The sequence below is a fragment of the Cyprinus carpio genome, chromosome A7 (assembly GCF_018340385.1).
Source record: "Cyprinus carpio isolate SPL01 chromosome A7, ASM1834038v1, whole genome shotgun sequence".
In the NCBI taxonomy this organism is placed as follows: domain Eukaryota; kingdom Metazoa; phylum Chordata; class Actinopteri; order Cypriniformes; family Cyprinidae; genus Cyprinus; species Cyprinus carpio.
The window spans coordinates 24,506,917-24,526,413 of record NC_056578.1 but is presented as its reverse complement, the minus strand read 5'-3'; the positions used below and the strand labels follow the sequence as shown (position 1 = coordinate 24,526,413).

Genomic DNA, 19,497 nt, shown 5'->3' with positions numbered 1-19,497 from the left:
GGGCTTACATTAAATTATATTATTGTTTAAAAGTTTGGGGTTAGGTCGTTTTTTTTTTTTTATAATACTTTTATTCAGCAAAGACGTATTAAATTGGTGAAAAGTTACAGTAAAGACTGTCATTTTAGTTAAAAAGTTTAGTTTAGTTTTAGTTTTTTAGTTTAAAAAAAAAATTCAGTTTCAGTTTCCACAAAAAAAGAGAAAAGAGAACATTTTTAATTGTTATGTCTCACAATACTACAGATTTTTCAGCATTTTTGATCAAACAAATGTAGCCTTGGTGAGCATAAAAGACCTCTTTCAAATACATTAAAAAAACCTACTAACCCAAAACTTTTGAACAGTAATGTATATTATGTTATATTTACTACATATCATGATTGACAAGGCCCTAATACACAGTCTTTATTAACCAAGCTGTAGTTACACGCTCAATTGTTTGGTTTGGTGGAAGTGCTAAATAAGAGTCAGAGAGCATGAAAAGCAGGACAAGCTCAGAGTTGCACAGGCCCTTAAATCATTCGTCTCTGAACATCTAATGCAAAGCCAAGTGCAGCTAATGCAGACCATACAAGGGCTAGTCGGCCCACTTACATATCGAACTTCCCTTCCAAGCATTGCAGAGGAAGATTTGGGGGACTGCAGAGAAATGTGGAAATGTCATGACGGGGGGTGGAATGAAAGCACATAGGCCATCAACCAGAACACTACCCTAATGAACATGTAAACTAGGCCTGACTTTGACCATGCAAAACACCTGCATAAATCTGTAAGCCTTACCCATGAAAATGTTTGACAGTCGAATGAAAACAAATGAGAAAAAGGTTTGATGATGAAAAGGGAGTGAATACGCTCTGAAATGGCACTGACCTGTGAGTTGTGTGGAGAGTATGCAGCATCTCGGACAGGACTGTCAATCCTGTGAGGCTCAGACGGTGAAGACTGAAATACAAATACAAAGGAACATCCATCATGCTTGAGGTCAGTGAAGTATTTCACAAAGCAAGATGAGGTCTGCTGTTTCCAACAAGCAAAATTTGCCAAATTACAAAGTAGTGCATTAACAATAAATGATCATGGGCAGTTTTATAAAAGCAGTTCATCTTGATTTGATAACATTAATAGCAAACCACAAACAACTGCCTTAAGCAGGTTTTAATATGCTTGCACATTTCAGTTCTATTTCTTGCTCTTACGACATGCTTGATGACAAATGTGTCGTATTCCGTGCCACAGATCATTTGTAATCAAGCAGTGGTGCCATAAAAATGCATTTTTAAAACAGTGTCAAGAATATAATGTCATGCTACAGAAAATGACAACGTCATCAACGTTTCTTTAAAGCCCATAGTGTTTCATATTCTTGGTTGGTGGCTAGTCTGTGTCTAAGGTGTGTGGCCTTAACCCTTCACCCTTTTTGTTCAGCACCTGTTGACTTCACATTCAAAGCATTCCCAGTCTCTCTGGGAATGTTCAAATGTCTCAAGAACATAAGGTTACACACATTACAGGGTCCCATTTTTGTATTCGCTTCACTTTCTGGTTCTCCTATTTTCTAAATATAGAAAATGTATGTATAGACATGAACATTTCTGTGAAACAATTTTACAGCCTAAGGACGCTTTCAAAGACATCTATAAATCAAAAGCAGCTATCAATAGAAACCTCTGGATGGCATTTGTGATTGAAGTGGTATTTTAAGTCTAAATAGCAACTGATGACACACCATGCTTGACCAGAAAACACACTCAGTCAGAAAACACACTGCCCAAGGCTGCTTGCCTTGCTGTACAACCAGGGCTGCAGCTGCCCATGCCTGCCATAACCCACAGGTGGCCCTGATAAAATGCGCTCCTCAGGAGGGCAGACTTTGCTCTTGCGATTAGCCACAAGGAAGGGATTTTCACTAAAGCAGATTGGCTGGGAGTCCACAAGACATTCTTCTTCCTCTTTAGCTTCTTGTGGGACTTTTAGAGCGGGGATGTGTTCCCTTGTGTCGGCTTGGGGCTGTTTTGAAGCCGCTGAACTTGCGGCTGGGCAGACTGGAGACGAAGGGAGGGCAACGGGTTCTACATGGTACATAGAAGCATGGACTTTCTCAAAACCCAGGGGGTCTACAGGGCCGGCCGGCATGGCAGCCTCCATTGTGAAGAATGTAGCAAAGGAGGGAGAAAACTGAGGAATGAGAGAGAGAATACGATCGACAGAGACAAAAGGGAGAAATAACGTGAGAAGGAAACAAAAACAAATAAAAGAGCAGAGCAATTGATGATACACAAACGGAGGAAGAAAATGACATGGCAGCACATAAAAAATTAGAACACAGCAAATGTAAAAGCAAGGAAAGGAAAAGCTGTAAAGAGTGAAACAGATGGGTTTAGTCTGGCAGAGTTGGAAGAGATAACTAAAGTTATAATCATCTACCAGTCACGCCGATTCAGATGAGTGAGGAGCTAAATACAGCTATCCCATCATCCTGAGACATCTCACAGCAGACACTTACTCAATTGGCTGTGTTTGCTGTAATATAGACTTCAGACTTGATAGAGTCTGTGCCAAACAGATTTGGCTCAATTATGTCTAAATTTAAAGAAACTGAATGAGAAAATTATACAATTTTAAATGAGCTTTATATTTTCATGGATTTTAGTTTTTGTAATTTTGTGCTTGTCAAGTTTATATATATATATATATATATATATATATATATATATATATATATATATATATATATATATTCAGGTTTAGTTTTAGAAATGTAAATACATTTCAGTTAGCTGCGAAAGCAACATTTCTTTCATCATTCAAGTTTTCTAATATTTCTATTATAAATATCTAATATTTTTCTATACTATTTAAGCTTTATTTCAATTACTGAAATTTATTTTTAATAGTTTTAGTTAACAATAACAACAATCTTTCAGTGATGACAGTTACTACACTTTGCCTTTGTGTGGGACTAGGGAGGTATTTACACTTTAAAAACTTATTCAACATTATGAACAAACATGAATGCTTGCTTTACACACAACCTAAAAGAAACTGTAATAAGTAGTTCTTAGACATTTACTTAACTGATATTACTATTAAATATGCCTATTACAAAGTATTATGAAACTACACTCTGGATTCCTACAGAAAAAAAAGAATAAAAGTAAATGCAAATGTGGCTTCACAAACAGGTGCACTTGGTGGCACATAGTGATGCTAAAGATGTGGCTGTCATATACAACTAATGGCCTCATACTGATAAAAGCTTCATTCAGTGGCTCTTGTGTAGATAAAAGTCACTGCTCTACAAAATAGCATCTATAAATAGCCGTGACTAAACTGTACTTCATATACCACAAAATCATGTGAGTGAGAAAACTGTGCGCTAGCGTTTCCCTATCTAAGAGCAGTCCACCCCCTCTCTATTCCTCACTTGACTTTGCTAACAGCTGCTAGTGCTATGGAGGTTAAACATTCCTAGAAGAGAGACATAGGCTAAAAATGCTTACAAAGGGACAAGGAATATCTTGTAATTTGTAAAAACAAATTACAAAGCTCAAAATTACATCTGTTACATTATATAACATTATATCACTGAAGGCAATAAATTATTGTATGAGGGATGTTTGTGTGCATTACAGACTGAGTAACTACTAAAATTCAACATCCAACAACTGATAGATTTTGCTATTTCAGTAATAAAATTCTAAAAGTACAACAAATTTCACACAAAGAAAATACATTTAGGAAAAGAGAAGAGAGAAAAAAGTAGTAAAAGAAGTCAAGAAGAAAGGAGACTTAAGAGTTGTAGAGTAATAGCAGTGGTACACTTACAGTAAGATGACAGGAGCAGATTCCAACTCTAGATAACTTAACTGTCATGATCTTCCAAGGGTCACTTCATCCTCAAAGGCCACACCCACCCGGTAAACCATTCAGCCAATCAGCTCACCGCACACATTTTAAAATAACTTGAGCTACTTTCAGCTGTCGACTGCCCCCCGCCCCAGAGGTTGTCAAAGGTATGGCTGGAATGAGATCCAACCCTGGGGCTACTGAAGACTTAAGCCAGCAGCAGCTACTAGTAATAGGAGCACTACTGGACAAACGTATAACTTGACCTGATAAGGTTTTAGAAGACCAATACTAAGTGACCAATATGCCAAGCATTCAAAAGCAAGTAAGGAAACATATCTGTAAGTTAAGTTTTGACCATATTTTTCCAGTAAAATCAGCACAGAAAATGAAAAGAAAAAAAAACGGCTTCCTATCGGTTATGAGACATGTATCTGTAATTCCACCAATCTGTTCATACAACATTTTCCATAATCTCAATTTCAAGATCTGACGGTACATCAGATCATTGATTGTCTTGTGAAGTGTTAGGAATGGGCCTACAGTAGGGATGCAGTGTACCACTTTTTCCAGAATGAGTCTGATACCGATACTTTCATTTTTGGTACTTACCGAGTACCGATACCTGTAGTTTCAATGCACCTTTAATTTTCAAATAGATATTTAGCAAAAAGATTTAGCAAATAGGTATTTCCTTCAGGTTTTTTCACACTTAATTATGCCTGTTAAAATGTATCGTACAAGTTTTAGTTACTTTCACTGTTCATTTTATTACTCTATCATATTCCATCTTCAAGTTAATAGCACAGTGCACATTAGAGCTCAATCCACTCAGCATGCTTTGCTTATCAGTTCGCGCAGATCAGCTATGCAGGCGTGAATACTGAATGTTTACATTATATTAATTACATACTGTACATGTACTTCATAGACATTCTTAATCTCTAATAACTGCATCCTGCTCTCAGTTTGTTCTGTTGTCGGTGTTCCTTTGTCTGGACACAGCACTGTTCATATACTGTGTGGTACTAGTTTTTGATATCTGAGCATTTGAATAAGTATGAGTACAAGAGCTCAGTATCAGGCCTGACACCAGTATCGGTGCATCCCTAGTCTACAGTGACCTTGCATCAGTAACATCTTAATGACTTGCAGCAGCAGCCAGGGGGGTATGTGCACCAAGGAAGCATCGGTTAGGAATTTCTTACCTGGCTTTTATGTTCAAACAAGTTATTCATATGTCTTGTTTCTAGATGCTTTCTTGTCCATTTATTAAAACAAGTGTTTACATGTAGGCACTTACTCTATTAACTCTCTGTAGGCTAGTGGTAGGTAGAGCAGCCAGTGTCTTGTAGTCCAGTTTCAGTGGTCCAGTGCTCAAACTCTGTAGATACAAGGTTAGAAAAAGTATAATGAATGATCAGTGTTCATTGAAAGATGTTTAAAAATCTTCTAAACATTGTTTAGATATTTCATTAAGGTTTGAGCATGAAGACACTGGATCTAAAGATCTTCTAGTGCTCAGAGGTTCAGATATGACTCAAGGTGACGGCTGGTCCCATGTCTCGCTCCTGAAACCCCCTACTGTGGGCCGTAAAGACAGGGAGGCCTTAAGGCCTCACCTCAGTTTCCTCCTCCAGCAAACGAGTTGCCTCCTCGCGCTCCAAGCGCATACGCTCCTTTACCAAAAGTGGGAAGGGAAGGAGGGGGTGGGGAAATGAAGTTTACCCAATCACACACATACACGGACACACATTTTGCCCACACAAATATAGACACACATACACATATTCCAATGGCATCCATTGCACAGATGGGAATGAGGTTTAGGTGATGCAAAATCATGGATGAACAATAAAACCAGGGGACCATGAAGACATAAGAACAAGTTTAACGAAAGAGATGAATGGAATGAGCAGAAAAAAATGTGAATGAGCAGCACCCAAGATCATTCAGAAGGGTTTGGGGGGAAAGAGGAGCAGATAAGAGAAAGAAAGAGAGAAAGAAAAGGACAGATCCACATATATTAGTTGTAGTTATAGGGGAGATTTGGAAGTTGTCGTCATTTTGATAGCATATCATTATAATAATAATAATAACGATCTGTTATAAGAAAGGCGTTTAGGGGAGGAAATCACTCACCACTTTTTCCATCTCCTCCTGTTCCCACTGGGACGTCTCCCTCACCATCTCTACCTCCTGCAGGAAAGGTCAGACAGACAGATGTTATTTTTCCATCCACTCCCCTGCTGTTCCTGCTCTGTGTGATGCACAGAGCTCACCTTCTGCATGATTTCAATCTCTTCAGGACTCAGGTCTCTATCTACTGATGAGATGCTCTCCATACTGTTCTTACGAACAATACCTGCCGCAAACGGGTTCGCAATAACACCAGGGGACGCCTGAAAGAAATCAAATCAACAAACTGATGTAGTAGTACATACATGGATATTAGAATGCTTTCTAAGGTATAAACTGACACTGAAGACTGGAAGAATGGCTGCTGTAAATTCACAATATTACTGTTTTTACTGTCATTTTAATCAAACAAATGTAGTCTTACTGACCATAAGAGGCGTCTTTCAAAAACACAAAAAAGATCTTAATTATTTCAAACATTGACTGATAGTGTCAATGCATATTTTATTGTATTTTTAATAATTTAAGTCACAGTTGGACACCAGAGCAGATCTCGGTCCTCCTGAGCTAGGTCTTTACCTCTATGCCTGCAGCGTTTCTTGGGTCAAAGCCATCACACACAAGCATGACCAAGGAGTCACCGGTAGCACGCAAGACCCTCACTGCTTCCGTGTGTGTCATACCCAGCAGACTGTTGTTGCCCACCTCAAGAATACGCATGCCCACCCGCAGTCGGCCATCTCGTGCAGCAGCACCGCTGGAGCTCACCTATACAATCAGGTGAGTAATAAAAAACAGGAAGTAGTGTTTTGAGGAAGTAGTGAAGTAGGTAAATCGACCAGTACTTTTGATGTTATTATATCATGTTTTTGGTTACCTTGGAAATGAAGATGCCCTCATCTGTGGGGTCAAAGGGGTTGCCTGCATGGCCTTTAGCTCCGCCCCTGATGCTGATGCCCAGCTTTTCTCCAGGTTGCTTGTGGATGACAATCTCCTACAAAAACACAGGGATGTTTTAGAGATTATACTGGTCTCATTAGGAGTTTTAAAAGTTTTTGAGATTTTTACCAAAATTAGTACAAGTATTAGTACGAGTGTCTTTCACATTCCAGGCCATTTTGGCAGATTTTCAGATATTTATTAGATCTGACTGAGCCAGGAGAATTTCACAGACCCGGCGACAACCGGCCATACCTCAGGGTTTTGCGTACACTTCTCTTCTACTACTGAATGTGTGTATACCTGCATGCCAGGGGGCGAGGGATCTCTGCGCACAAGCATGCGGATCTCCTGCTTGTTGGACAGCAGCGCTCTAACAGCTTCCTGATGTGTGGCATGTCTTAGGTCGATGGCGTTCACCTCCAAGATACGATCGCCCACGCGAAGTCCACTCTGAGAGGCCAAGCCATTGGCGATGACCTACCCAGAAAAAATTAAGGACAGAAATCAATGTGTGTGTGTGTGTGTGTGCATATGATCTCATATGACCACATGATCTCAAGACATTTGCATCGAAGTCTATATCTTGTTTTACATGTTTTTCTTATCATATGTTATGGAAGGCAGGAAGGTGTAGATTATCATCTCTCAAATTACACTACCATTCAAAAATCTGGGGTCGGTAGATTTTTACCCCAGATTTTTATTTCTGTAGAACCTTTTTTCAGGTTTCTTTGATAAATAGAAAGTTTAAAAGAAAAGCATTTATTTGAAACAGAAATCTTTGTAACATTGTAACTTCACTGGCCACAAATCATGCCATTTATTTTTGACATAAACATGCATCATACTACATAATTTACTGTACCTTTGAGATGAACACCCCTGGCTCATTAATTCCAAAAGGGTGGCTGGCATGGTCACTACCCCCTACAATGCTCAGACCCAAGGGGCCACCTGCTTTGATCAGGGTCACTTCCTGTCCAGACAGTAAATTCAGATGTATGAGTACTGAGTTTGCAGTAGGTCTGATAAATGCAGAGATAAATACTCTAGGCAAGTCTACACAACTTCAAGTGGGCACGAATAAAAATATCAATGGAACATTAATTAAATGCCAGAGCAATAGAGCAAATTTTAAAAGGCCAAATCACAATCCTAACACAATAAATCCACTGAGCAATGTTCATACCGTGCACCATTTTTTCTGTTGTGTGAAGCATTAAAACACCAAAATGTTGCAAAAGCTGTTATTAGATTAAACTACAGCAAGCAGCATTTAAAGCGCTAATCACTTTTAAATATTTCCTCAAATAGGGAGAAACACACACACACTCTCACCCTGCAGGTTCAACGTCATACCATTAGTTCCAGCTCTCACCTCAATGGGGTATTCATCTTCCATGGGGCAGTTGAGATGGTTTCCAAGGTCATCTCCTTCCTCTTGCTCAGGTGAGTCAGATGGCACTGGAGGAGGAGGCGAATGAGGTCGAGTTCGAGGGGAGGCGCCCCCTGCACTGGCCTGGTCCCGTTCGACCAGGAGGGTGATGGTGGGGGAAGTGCCGGTAAGCAGCGCTACTGCCTGGTCATGTCTGGCCTCTGCCATGTCTACACCATTGATCTGGAGCGACAGCCAAACACCAGTGGGTCAGAGAGGGCCAATATGCCCTCATGCTGAGCTTGTGACATCTTATGGGCATTAAATTGCTGTATGTAGCATTTCATTTAGCTAGGTTTTCAAGGAACACTAGAGTCCAGGTGTAAGTTATGGGAAAAATGTCCCTGGTACAGAACTGATCTGGATCATGTGACAGCCAATGCTGAGGCCTCTCATGCATTCAAAGGGAAAGTGATTTCCACTTCACCTACATACTTAGTTTTAAAAACCTGGGTTCTCAGTGAAAAATCATGCATCAAATCAAAATGTTGAGACACATTTGACCAGGGAAGTGAAAAGAGAAGGGAATGCACAATAGGAGAAAGAGGAAGTGCTAGAGATGCTTTAGGTAGCAAGATATCGTAGTGTGTTAGAGAAAGTATAAAAAGAGCAGCCTCTAGAAAACCATGCCAAACTCTACTGCAGCTTGTCATATTTAAATTTATTCCAGATATATCTCATATACCTTGATTGGAGGACCTTGCACTCGTAAAAACTGAGCTTAGTCCAAGACAAATTACAAATATAGTTCCATTACAGCTGTACTAAAGCAATACAACACCTTATAAAAATGCCATGTAAACACTTTAGTCTCACTGAAATAGTATCAGTCTGAGATCTGTATGTGATAGTAACTTGGCTTTGTCCAGCATTTTAACATGTTAATCAAATTACAAAAGGCCTTGGGATTGTGCCCTTGCTCCAAAAGACAGTTGACATGCAACCTGCCTATAGTCCTTTAAATATTCGATTATTCATCATGTAATCTATACCTGGACAAATAGAGACTGTAACCTGACTACATAAAAACCTGCCAGAACTCCATTGTAACTTTGTATACAAAATTACTAACTAATTCCTCACATTAGCCTTAAATACTACTCGTTAATTACGATCTGGCTCATGTGTTGAACACGGTGTGTTGAAACTGTGGCCTAATGCTGCTGCATTTTTGTGCATTTTCACAAAAACAGCATAACATTTGAGATTCTCTTAGCAAATCCAAGGGATGTTGCCTAACCTGTCCTGCTTCCAATCTGAGGGAAGACTATTCTTGATTTCTGGTTACTTTGTTTAGCAGTAAGAAGTTCCATCATGGTGACAAATAGAGTTCAGCACTGACCATTCAGTACCGGCGCTTACCACAGGGTGACAGAACGGCAGCTGCTATGGTAAAGCATGCAGTTACCATGACAGCATGCCCACAGAACAAGTCAAAAACCTCCCATCACCACACCCAACACCAAGCAGGTAAGAAGTGTTAGTGAAAACCCATGCAAGGACAGAGGGAGAAGAAGCAAAGTCTTGAAATAAAGAGAAAGCTCAAGGGAGATAAAACAGTTGGGATTATAATTGTTATAACGCTGAGTCATTATACAAGCGAGTTTACTATGAGAGGAGTTCAGAATTACACACTGACATAATTTCATGGTGCAAAGCAGAAAGGTTATTAAGTGCAGCAGCACAATTAAACAGCAGAAGACTGTTTTGCTACACACTGCAAAGTGTAAGGACACACCAAACCGATGCCAAAGAACTAGAGCCTCGCATTGTCTCACATCGCCTGCGTTGGGGCAAAAAAAAGTTGCACTAGAACACAACTAGCATTATACGCTCTGCGCTTGCGTGAGAGAACATAACTCTACCATACCAGCAGGTGTCCGACTAGAGCCAACGTAGTGTTCTTAACTAGAGTACAGAACACACCGAAAAAACTAAAGTGATCGATGCTCAAAAACCACCCTACATTGCCTGACGGCCGACCGTCAGCTTGGGGTGTCCCAGGCTTAAAACAAACTCTTTTATTATTAGGTTTCTCACAATGTAAAGTGACTTTATCAGATCTAATACCCAGGGAAAAAAATGCATTATTAAAGGTATAGCTGACACACAAATGTAAATGTTACTATTTACTCACACCCAAACCTGTATGATTTTATTTTGCTGAACACAAAATTAAACGTGTCAGAATATTCATGGTATTTTTTTCATGATAATGAAAGAGAATGGTGACTGTTAAGCTCTAAAAGGGACAGTTTGTATGCTATATTCGGAACCAATACAATAGCTTTGTGTGAAGAACAGACTGAAATCAAATCATATTCATGCTCATATACAGATCTAGTCCATCACAATTAGTTATGAGACCCAAAACCCTGTGATCTTTGGGATCATTATGGATAAACCTGCTACGACATGTCTCTATGTGCCACATTTTAATATACAGGAATATGAAAGAGATTTGAGAGCTGTGTCAATGAGTCGCTCTCTCACAAAGCTATCACATGGCTTCAGAAGATTTAGAATGCAGGTCAAGACTGTATGGATTTCTTTCATTACACTGTGTAACATTTTTGGAGCTTGACAAACCCTGGTAACTATTCAGGTTTTGTATGGAAAACAAGTGTCAAAAACGTGCTAAATGTTCCAAGGAAGAAACTCTGACAGATTTTTTAAATGGCATGAAGGTGAGAAAATAACAACATTTACCATTTTTGAGTTAACTATCCTTTTAACCCTAAATTAAGTTGATAAACGACTAACTAGATAGAACTAGTATGAAAGATGGACGGACTCACTGTTATGACCCTGTCTCCCACGTGCAGGATATTGTCTCTGTGAGCAGCTCCTCCTTCAGCAATACGAGAGATGAAGATTCCCTGCGAGTAAGTAGAAAAACACAGTCAATGATAATCTCATCTCAATACAACCTTTTGAAGAAATTCTCCTATGCACAACAAAGATGCATTTATTTGAACAAAAATACAGTAAAGAAGCATTATGAAATTTTATTACTGTTTAATATAACTGTTTTCCAAAATACTACATCTTAAAATGCAATTTATTGTTACGTTGGCAAAGCTCAATTTTCAGCATTCAGTCTTCGGGGGTCACATGATCCTTCAGATACCATTTTAATATGATGAACAATATAATATAATATATAATTACCTTACTATTATCAAAGTTGAAAACGGTTGTTGTGTTGTATTTTTGTAGAAACAGTGACACATTTTCATTAGGATTCTTTGAAGAATTCTTTGACACTTTTGATCAATATACCTTGAATTAAAGTTTTTCAGTTCTCACTTCATTAACAATCTTTACACAAGAATTATATGAAAAGTAAAGAGTCCTAAGAGGAGTTTCACAAAGAATCAAAAAACAGGTAGTACTCATGTAGTAACACACTCGCAGTGCTATATTAGCTGGGGACATGAGCTGGCTTTCACAGAGTATTAAAAGAACTATTTACAACCTTCAAGGCCATCTGATTCTTCAAAGACAACTCTGATAACAGTTTAACAGATAGTCTTCAAACAGCCTCTGTCAGCACTTTCACAGTATGTTCTCTAGAAGTGTAATCAGAGTATTTCATGCTCAAGACTCAAAGCAGCAAACAGACCAGCAGACAACTCAGTGAGATCTACTTGTTAGTAAAAACAAGCGCAAATGTCAAGGAGGAGGACAAAAACAGGACTTACAATTACTCAGCATAGAGTGTGTGCATGTGCTAAATAATGTGTGACGGTGTCTCCTTCGTAAAAGTGGTGCAAAAATGTGTGGCTGTAAGGTGCATGTCTGCAGTGGAGATCTAAAAATACTTCATCCCCTGCCATCCTATAATCCACTAGCCCTATCAGATGTCAGTTCCTGTAATTCTAATCATTGCAGGTGCTTAGGAAAGTCGTGCAGAAGCTTACGCAGTCCATACGCTTCTGTTAAGTGTTAAACAAACGGAGAGAACGGATGACATGTCCTGACTTCTGTAAACCACACCATGCAACCTGACACTGAGGCAATGAACACACCATGAAATATTCACTACAAGGCGAGTCACGAGTGCATATGCAAGAGCGTCTTGTGTTTACCGTGTCTCCTACTCTGTACGGGGTCGACCCTTTCCCTCCAGCGATGCTGAACCCTAAACCTTTATCGTTGCGGACCAGACAAGTGGCTAGTTGCAGCGCAGGTCCAGTGCTGACAGCAGGTGAGGCAGGGTCCAGGAGGAAAGGCAGCCCACTGGACCGTCTCTCCCGGGGGAAATAATCATCTTCTGGTCTCAATGGTGTGGTGGTGATGGCGTTCTCTGGTTCAACCATGCGTTCCCTCAGAACAGTCATAACCACGGCTGCCCCCGAGCTGCGCAAGGCCTCGACAGCTGTGTGATGTTCCTCTCCGTGCAGGTCTACGCCGTTCACCTGAGACCAGACGAATACAAGAATGGAGGATTAAAAGCAGCATGAATGACTGGTTTTGCATGGTGCAACTCAAAAGAGGAAATGATAACAGATGTTCACCTCAAGAAGTTTGTCTCCCACTTTGACTCCAGCACGAGCTGCAGGGCCCTCTTCTGACACTCTAGAGATGAAAATACCCTGAAAAGGACATTATTAGTACATTAAAACAACAACACACTCTCAGACACACACACACTATCAAAAACTCATCTTTTGCGTGAAAGCTCATTGAAATGTACCTCGTCATCACCCTTATAGGGCGTAGATCCTTTCCCCCCGGCTATGCTGATGCCTAACCCACCAGTCTGCCTCAGGATAGTCAGGGTCAGCTACAGATGAAGCAGAGAGATCAGAAAACAACAACAAAAAAGTTTTCTTGCAGTGCATGCTTGTTTAGAAAGGAAATATTTATAATCTGAATGACTGCATCCATGTTCAGGCAGATCAAATATATTGTCCCAACCAGTAGCCTTCTTTCCTTGATATACACATTGCATTCATTTACATACTTTAAAAATTGAGAATTTATGGATCATTGGACAACCTGTTCATATTCAGACATACATTTAAAAACCAAGTTGAAAGATAACACAGAAGCACAAAACCTCTGTTGATAAGAGAAGCCCTCGATATTTGCAAGTTGGATAAGCCTGACTGCTTGTCTATTTATTGAAGCAGTTTTGGATTGTGACAGACTAAGTGGTTTACTCATATCTTTTCAATCTTTGGTGTGAAAAATTTAACTCTACAGGATTAACAGGATTATAGAATGAACTGATATGAATTGTACACGATGCAAAGTTAAGGCAGGTTTTAGGAATTCACCTAGACGACTACAACTTTGTAAATGGTTACACAGAAAAACTGGGCATCATAGACTTAAAAGATACATAAATAAAAATAAACAAATAAATACAAATTAAATCAGAGTCTTTTCAGATTTTCAAATCTGCAGACTGGTTTTGACTTTTAGCAACTAGCACTGACTTGTCCAGACTGTAAATCAGAGCAAAAAAGCTAGACAAAAGTAGTGTATAGTGTAGTGTATTCCAGCCTTTACTTACACTGGACAGTTTATACGTATACTCATACAGTCTATACAAAATTTAAAATTATATAATCTATACAGAAAGTTTGTTTACAAGAACATATTGTATGTTCATGTTCAACAGGTCATGTAAGTCTGTGATGCACAGAAGTAATCAATGAATGGCAAGTAGACAATTTCATTATAATTAGTAAGAAAGATTTTTTCTTTTAATGATTTTGGATTCTCTGATGAATAGAATGCTCAAAAGAACAGCATTTATTTGAATTAGAATTTTTTTAACAGTATCAATGTCCTTGGTCTTGGTCTTACCGACTTCAAAGAATCGTGTACATAAAATTCTTAACACCCAACGCTAACAAGAAAGTTGCTCCATGAATCAGTGAAAGACATCTGGTTGCACAAAATCGAGTCAAATTCCACTACTTTAACACTATATTTGCCACTTTTCACATATAACATTATACATCTGATCAAATAGTCAAAAGTCTGAAGAATCAAGGAGAGGAGGCCAGCGTTGCTGGGACAGGACACCAAGGATCTGTTTGATTAATGCAGACTGCAGAAAGAACACATGCTCAAGTCTGAACATCACCTGTCTCAAAACTTGTAGTGGTTCAAGTTTTGCAGATTAATGGCAAAAGACTCCACATCTAGTTCACTGTTATTGAACACTGTACTGTAACAGATTCATGGCCTAAAAAAGGAGGCTGAAGCCAATTCAATTCATTCTTATTTGTTTTTTTTTTTTTTTTTTTTTATAAAGACATTAAAAGATAACAGGGAAAAAAAAACTAATATCAACAATACAACTGAGGACAGTTTAATCATAACTTAACACTTGTATTGACTGATTAATTGAGTGCACACATCACCAAATAGTCACACTGTGACATACCCAATGATCACAAAATGAATGGGAGGCTTTGTGAATTTTTTTGTGGGATGGACTAGATGTGGTTGATTCTACAGCGGCAGCCATGCAAAGTGGGCTTAGCGAGTGGGTAGATGAGGAAAACAAAACTCAAGTGAGGAAGAGAGGGTCAATGAAATCTTTAGAGATGTACAACCATTTATGTATCTAATATACATTCACTCTCAGCTTCAGGCATACTAAACAAAGAGGAAAGTAATCTTATTTGGTCTAATGCTATGGCTAATGGCCACTTATCTTACAGTGGCACTGGGTCAGGAATTATTAAAAAATAGAATTATTAAAATAGAAAATGTATAAAAATGTATGACATGGATTGGTGTATTCAAATAATAGAAAATGATTGACTTCTGCATGATTGTGTGATACATCTCAGATAGGGTATCAACATTTTTATGTTGAAATTAGTTGCATGGCTAACAATATCAACGGAAACATATTGCACAATGGGAAATTTATAGTATTCACATCTTTTTATATTGCACTGTGAAAAAGAAACAAACAGTAATTAGGCGGGTTTGCTTTTGGAGAATGAAAAATCTCACTCCATCTGGTTCATGTGCAACTATAGGATGACTGATTGGTTTTAGGAGATTCCGGAATATGAGTCATACATATGACATACGTCTTTTATGTCAAGTAACAAATGTAAATTTCATTTGGAATTTTCATTATGGAACTACAAACAACTACTTTCTTGGGTCTCGTTCATTTCAATAAGACAGAACAGAGACACTTGTAATACGATGAAGCAAAAGATAAATAAATGTTTCCACTAGCACACGTGTGCTCTTTGCTCCTAGGCGGCAGAACCTGACAGGAAAAGAGGGAAGAAAAACAAGAAAACAACAGAAAAACAGGAGGCAGACAGTAACAGAACCTAGTTTGGAGAAAAGCATGGTAAAGGAAAAACAATATTTCTTGAAAATTTAAAGGCAATTATTGAGATAAAAACTATATAGTTTATGGCATGCTTTCAATAACCACAGAAAATGCCTTGGTCCATAGACTCACACTGTGAGTTCATAAGTGCAGAACTGTTTATTTGTTTTTACAAACTAAAAGAACAAGGCAAAATTATTTTCTGTGATAAATGACAGAATGCGACAGATGCAGTTGACAGAGCTTAACTTTATTTTACTAAACCCAGAACATTCCTTTAATCTTCAGCTAACAGCTGCACCATGACCATTTTCTTCTCCAAACACTAAGATCCATTACAGCTGTGATTTATAAATAAATGTTAGTCAGCATTTCCCTAGCCATCCAGTGTGAATTAATGAAGGAATTTTGTGGGTCGTGATTCCCTGAACAGCAGGTGAACGATGAGTGAGTGAGTGAATGAATGAAAGAATGATCGAAAGAGAGAGAGAGAGCGAGGAAGAGAGCAGGAGTTTGGGCAGAAAGAGAGTAGGTACAGACCTCTTCCTCCTCAATTCGAGCAGGTTCAATCAGCAGATTATTGACTTGATCAAATGACACCCCCTGTTAGGACAGGAATCAGCGAGAGGGCATGCAGATTAGTCAGGCCAAAAAAAACAAACAAAAAAAAAACAGAAGATATATGACTGGAAATTAAAATAAATCGAACAAACATTCACACAGCTGACTGAATGACAGGAACACCTCCAAACACACACAGCTAGGCAAGGCAGCAGCAGCAGCACACACCCACAGTAAGACAGGGAGCTTCCAAAACCACCACATATACAGCAAACAACACTAACCTACACATTTAATGAGCTGCAAATGCATTACAGGCGACAACAGACGAGTCATCAATGATTAGATAAGCACTGATCATACAAGTGTAATATCTGCCGATTCAATTTGATTGGTCAATTCCAAAAAAAAAAGCTTGCTATTAATTTTTTTTCAAAAACATAATATTGCAATTCTGAAAAAGGTAATTTTACAGTCATCACACTTTACAAAGGAAAAAAAAAATATCAATCAAAAAAAAAAAAAAAAATACATTTAAAAAGACTTGATGGGGGGGGGGGGGGTATTCAGGTTGTCAATATTAACCCCAGACAAAATCACTACAGAGTCAATGTTATAACACAAAGAGATAAAGCAATAACCCACATCCACATAAATGCCAAAATTCACACAGGAACAGCAAACTCCATTTTTTTTCAAACTGAAAACATGCACACACAAGCCCTGAGCAAGCATTCCTCAGCCACTTATCCATCCAGTCATGGAGACCGCACACACACCTTCCTAACTCCGGTCAAAATATTTTGTACCAGATATATACAAAACTTGGCTTCAAAAGTTAATTTGACATATTTAGCTTAATTAAACAATTTAAGAAATCAATGAAAGGTTGCAAAGCATTCTGTTGCATGTTTGTAGGAAACAAATTTTCTCACTCTTTTTTTAATTTTGCTTTTGTTTGTTTTTTTTTCTCTCAGCAAAACCCCTAAAGGGTTCATGCAATATTTCTGGTTAAATGCTTCTAGTATGCATTTAAAAGCCCAATGAGAGTCCTCATATTTCTACACAATAATAATAATAGAAAAAAAACATATTTTAATATTTAATTGATGTGAAGCTCAGGTATAATTTAAAATGATCAGTACACAGACAGTTGTGGAAAGGTGGGCAAGGCGGGCAATGTGCACTAATTCCCCCAGGCAGCAGAGACAGCAAATGATGATAAGAAGCAAGAGCAGTGCTTTATTTGGGGGGGGGGGGGGGGGGTTCAAGCTGTGGAGGAGGAGCTAAACATAGCCAAAGGGTGGGGCAAAACAAGGAGAAGCTTTTTCATTGAGGTTCTGCACTTTCAATCAGACCAAAGACAAAGGTCATCATAAAACAAACATCATTCATGCAAAACAGTCTACGATATCCTTGGCATACTCTGCATGCTTCCAATATTCATTCCAATGGCATGATGGGTCTGATACAGATAAAATGATTTCAATAGCTGCATTTGAACAAATATTGTTGCGGAGTGGAGGGTTCTAAAAGTGTGAGACTGCAAACTAAAACGAAAGAGGGACAAAGCAAAAAAACATTCTGAAATTTTCTGATAATTTAAGTACAATACCATTCAAAAAGTCAGAGGTCAGTAAGGTTTAATGTGTCTTTTGATCAAAAGATACAGTACAACAATTTCTAAAAGATCATGTGACAATGAAGACTTGCGCAATGGCTGCTGAAAAAAAGTCAGATTTGACATCACAGGAATAAATTATGCTTTAAAATATAATAAAATGACAATTTAAAAAAATATTATAATTTAAAATAGTTATGTTAAATTGTAATAATATTGCACAAAAATCTTGTTTTACTGTGTTTTGGATCAAATAAATGCAGCCTTGGTCGGTAAGCATAAGAGACTTCTACTAACCCCAAACTATTGAACAGTTATTGTGACTCAAATCTTTTCTTCTAATAATATTATTTGTAATTAAATATTTGTATTACGCTTTAGATGTGAACATTATTAAATAACAGCACATAAAAAAAATCCTTGGATAATATAAACTGATGTCAACAGTGACCCGTCTCTACACTTTCGATTAAGTATCCAAGCTTTCCCACACCATTCCTTCTAGAACTGAACCCTTCTTACCTTCACTGGCTGCAGGGATGAGTTCATCTGACTCAGCCTGCTGTCTTCTAGCTCAGCTGCTTCTAGTCGGTGCTGAAAAGGGGTATTGACCATTACTCCCTCCTCCTCCTCCTCTTCCTCCTCCTCCTCCTCACCATTCCTCTCGTCCTCAGGGGTGTGAGCAGTAGGTGAGAGGCCGTCATGACTGAAGCCTTGCAGCAGGGCGGCGACAGTCTCGGGTTTGGGCAGCTTGGTGATCTTGAAGTGCTTTTTGTAGTGTGGTGTGTCTTTACGTATAAGGCGCTGTTTCTCTGCAGGAAAAGGTGGCGTTCGAGAGTACTCATCGCTCCTTTCTGCGTCTTCATCGTCTTCTTCATTTTCATCATCTTCCTCCTCATCACCACCACGGATGATGGGCTCTTCAGCAAAGTGCACAGTAGGCTGCGAAGGCAAGAAAAATGGTTTCCTGGATTACCAATTCAGTGACAGAACCAGAAAAAGGAAATCAGAATCAGAATCAAGGAAAAAGCTTTGTTTTTAACAGAAGGACTTTGTGAAACAAATTGCAACATTCACACAAACCTGAACATGCAGGATGTGCTAAACATACTTTATACATACCTCAGTATACTCCACCTCCATCTCATCCAGCTCCTCCTCCTCTTGACCATGTCCATCATTAATCTGCACCCCTGTACTGTTTATACCCCGCTTCTCTTCCTGAGGAGTGGCAGAGGCGGTGCTACTGGATGTCTGAGAATCATGACTTTGATTTGACAGCCTACTCAACCGTTTCTCCTGTGAAAAACCATCATACATAATAGAAAAAAACTGAGACGTTTGTGTCTAATATTTAAACAACAATAGTTAAAAAAAAAACCCATTAATATTAAAATAAATTAATCCAATTTTAAAAATATATATGTATATACATAGCCACAAGCAGCAAAGAACAGTTTGTTGGCTTTCTTAAGCCAACATAACCCTAGAGGAGTCCAAGCACCAACGAAAACTATGATGAAACAAGCTTTTTCCCATGACTATAACGAGATGACAATAAGGTCAATAAACGATAATTGAGACTATATTAACATGCAATATCACTGATAATAAAAGAAAAGACTAAAA

General features: G+C 38.6%; 1 protein-coding gene across 14 annotated transcripts in view; it reads right to left on the bottom strand.

Moving 5' to 3' along the window:
* The window catches only part of LOC109077475 (scribble planar cell polarity protein), an 88,385-nt gene that overhangs the window by 19,034 nt on the left and 49,854 nt on the right, over positions 1–19,497 (bottom strand). For 11 of the 14 annotated variants that reach the window (XM_042760544.1, XM_042760538.1, XM_042760548.1 and 8 more), the window contains exons 14-30: positions 18,991–19,167; positions 18,391–18,810; positions 16,227–16,289; positions 13,062–13,151; positions 12,883–12,960; positions 12,454–12,783; positions 11,161–11,241; positions 8,306–8,545; positions 7,793–7,903; positions 7,228–7,404; positions 6,863–6,979; positions 6,565–6,753; positions 6,129–6,248; positions 5,989–6,045; positions 5,469–5,525; positions 5,150–5,230; positions 871–942 (exon numbers count right to left, since the gene is read on the bottom strand). In XM_042760544.1, the coding sequence (XP_042616478.1) occupies positions 871–942; positions 5,150–5,230; positions 5,469–5,525; positions 5,989–6,045; positions 6,129–6,248; positions 6,565–6,753; positions 6,863–6,979; positions 7,228–7,404; positions 7,793–7,903; positions 8,306–8,545; positions 11,161–11,241; positions 12,454–12,783; positions 12,883–12,960; positions 13,062–13,151; positions 16,227–16,289; positions 18,391–18,810; positions 18,991–19,167 (2,460 nt within the window). The remainder of the gene's footprint in view (positions 1–870; positions 943–5,149; positions 5,231–5,468; positions 5,526–5,988; positions 6,046–6,128; positions 6,249–6,564; positions 6,754–6,862; positions 6,980–7,227; positions 7,405–7,792; positions 7,904–8,305; positions 8,546–11,160; positions 11,242–12,453; positions 12,784–12,882; positions 12,961–13,061; positions 13,152–16,226; positions 16,290–18,390; positions 18,811–18,990; positions 19,168–19,497) is intronic. The other 3 variants (XM_042760541.1, XM_042760552.1, XM_042760542.1) reach the window with 2 other exon arrangements.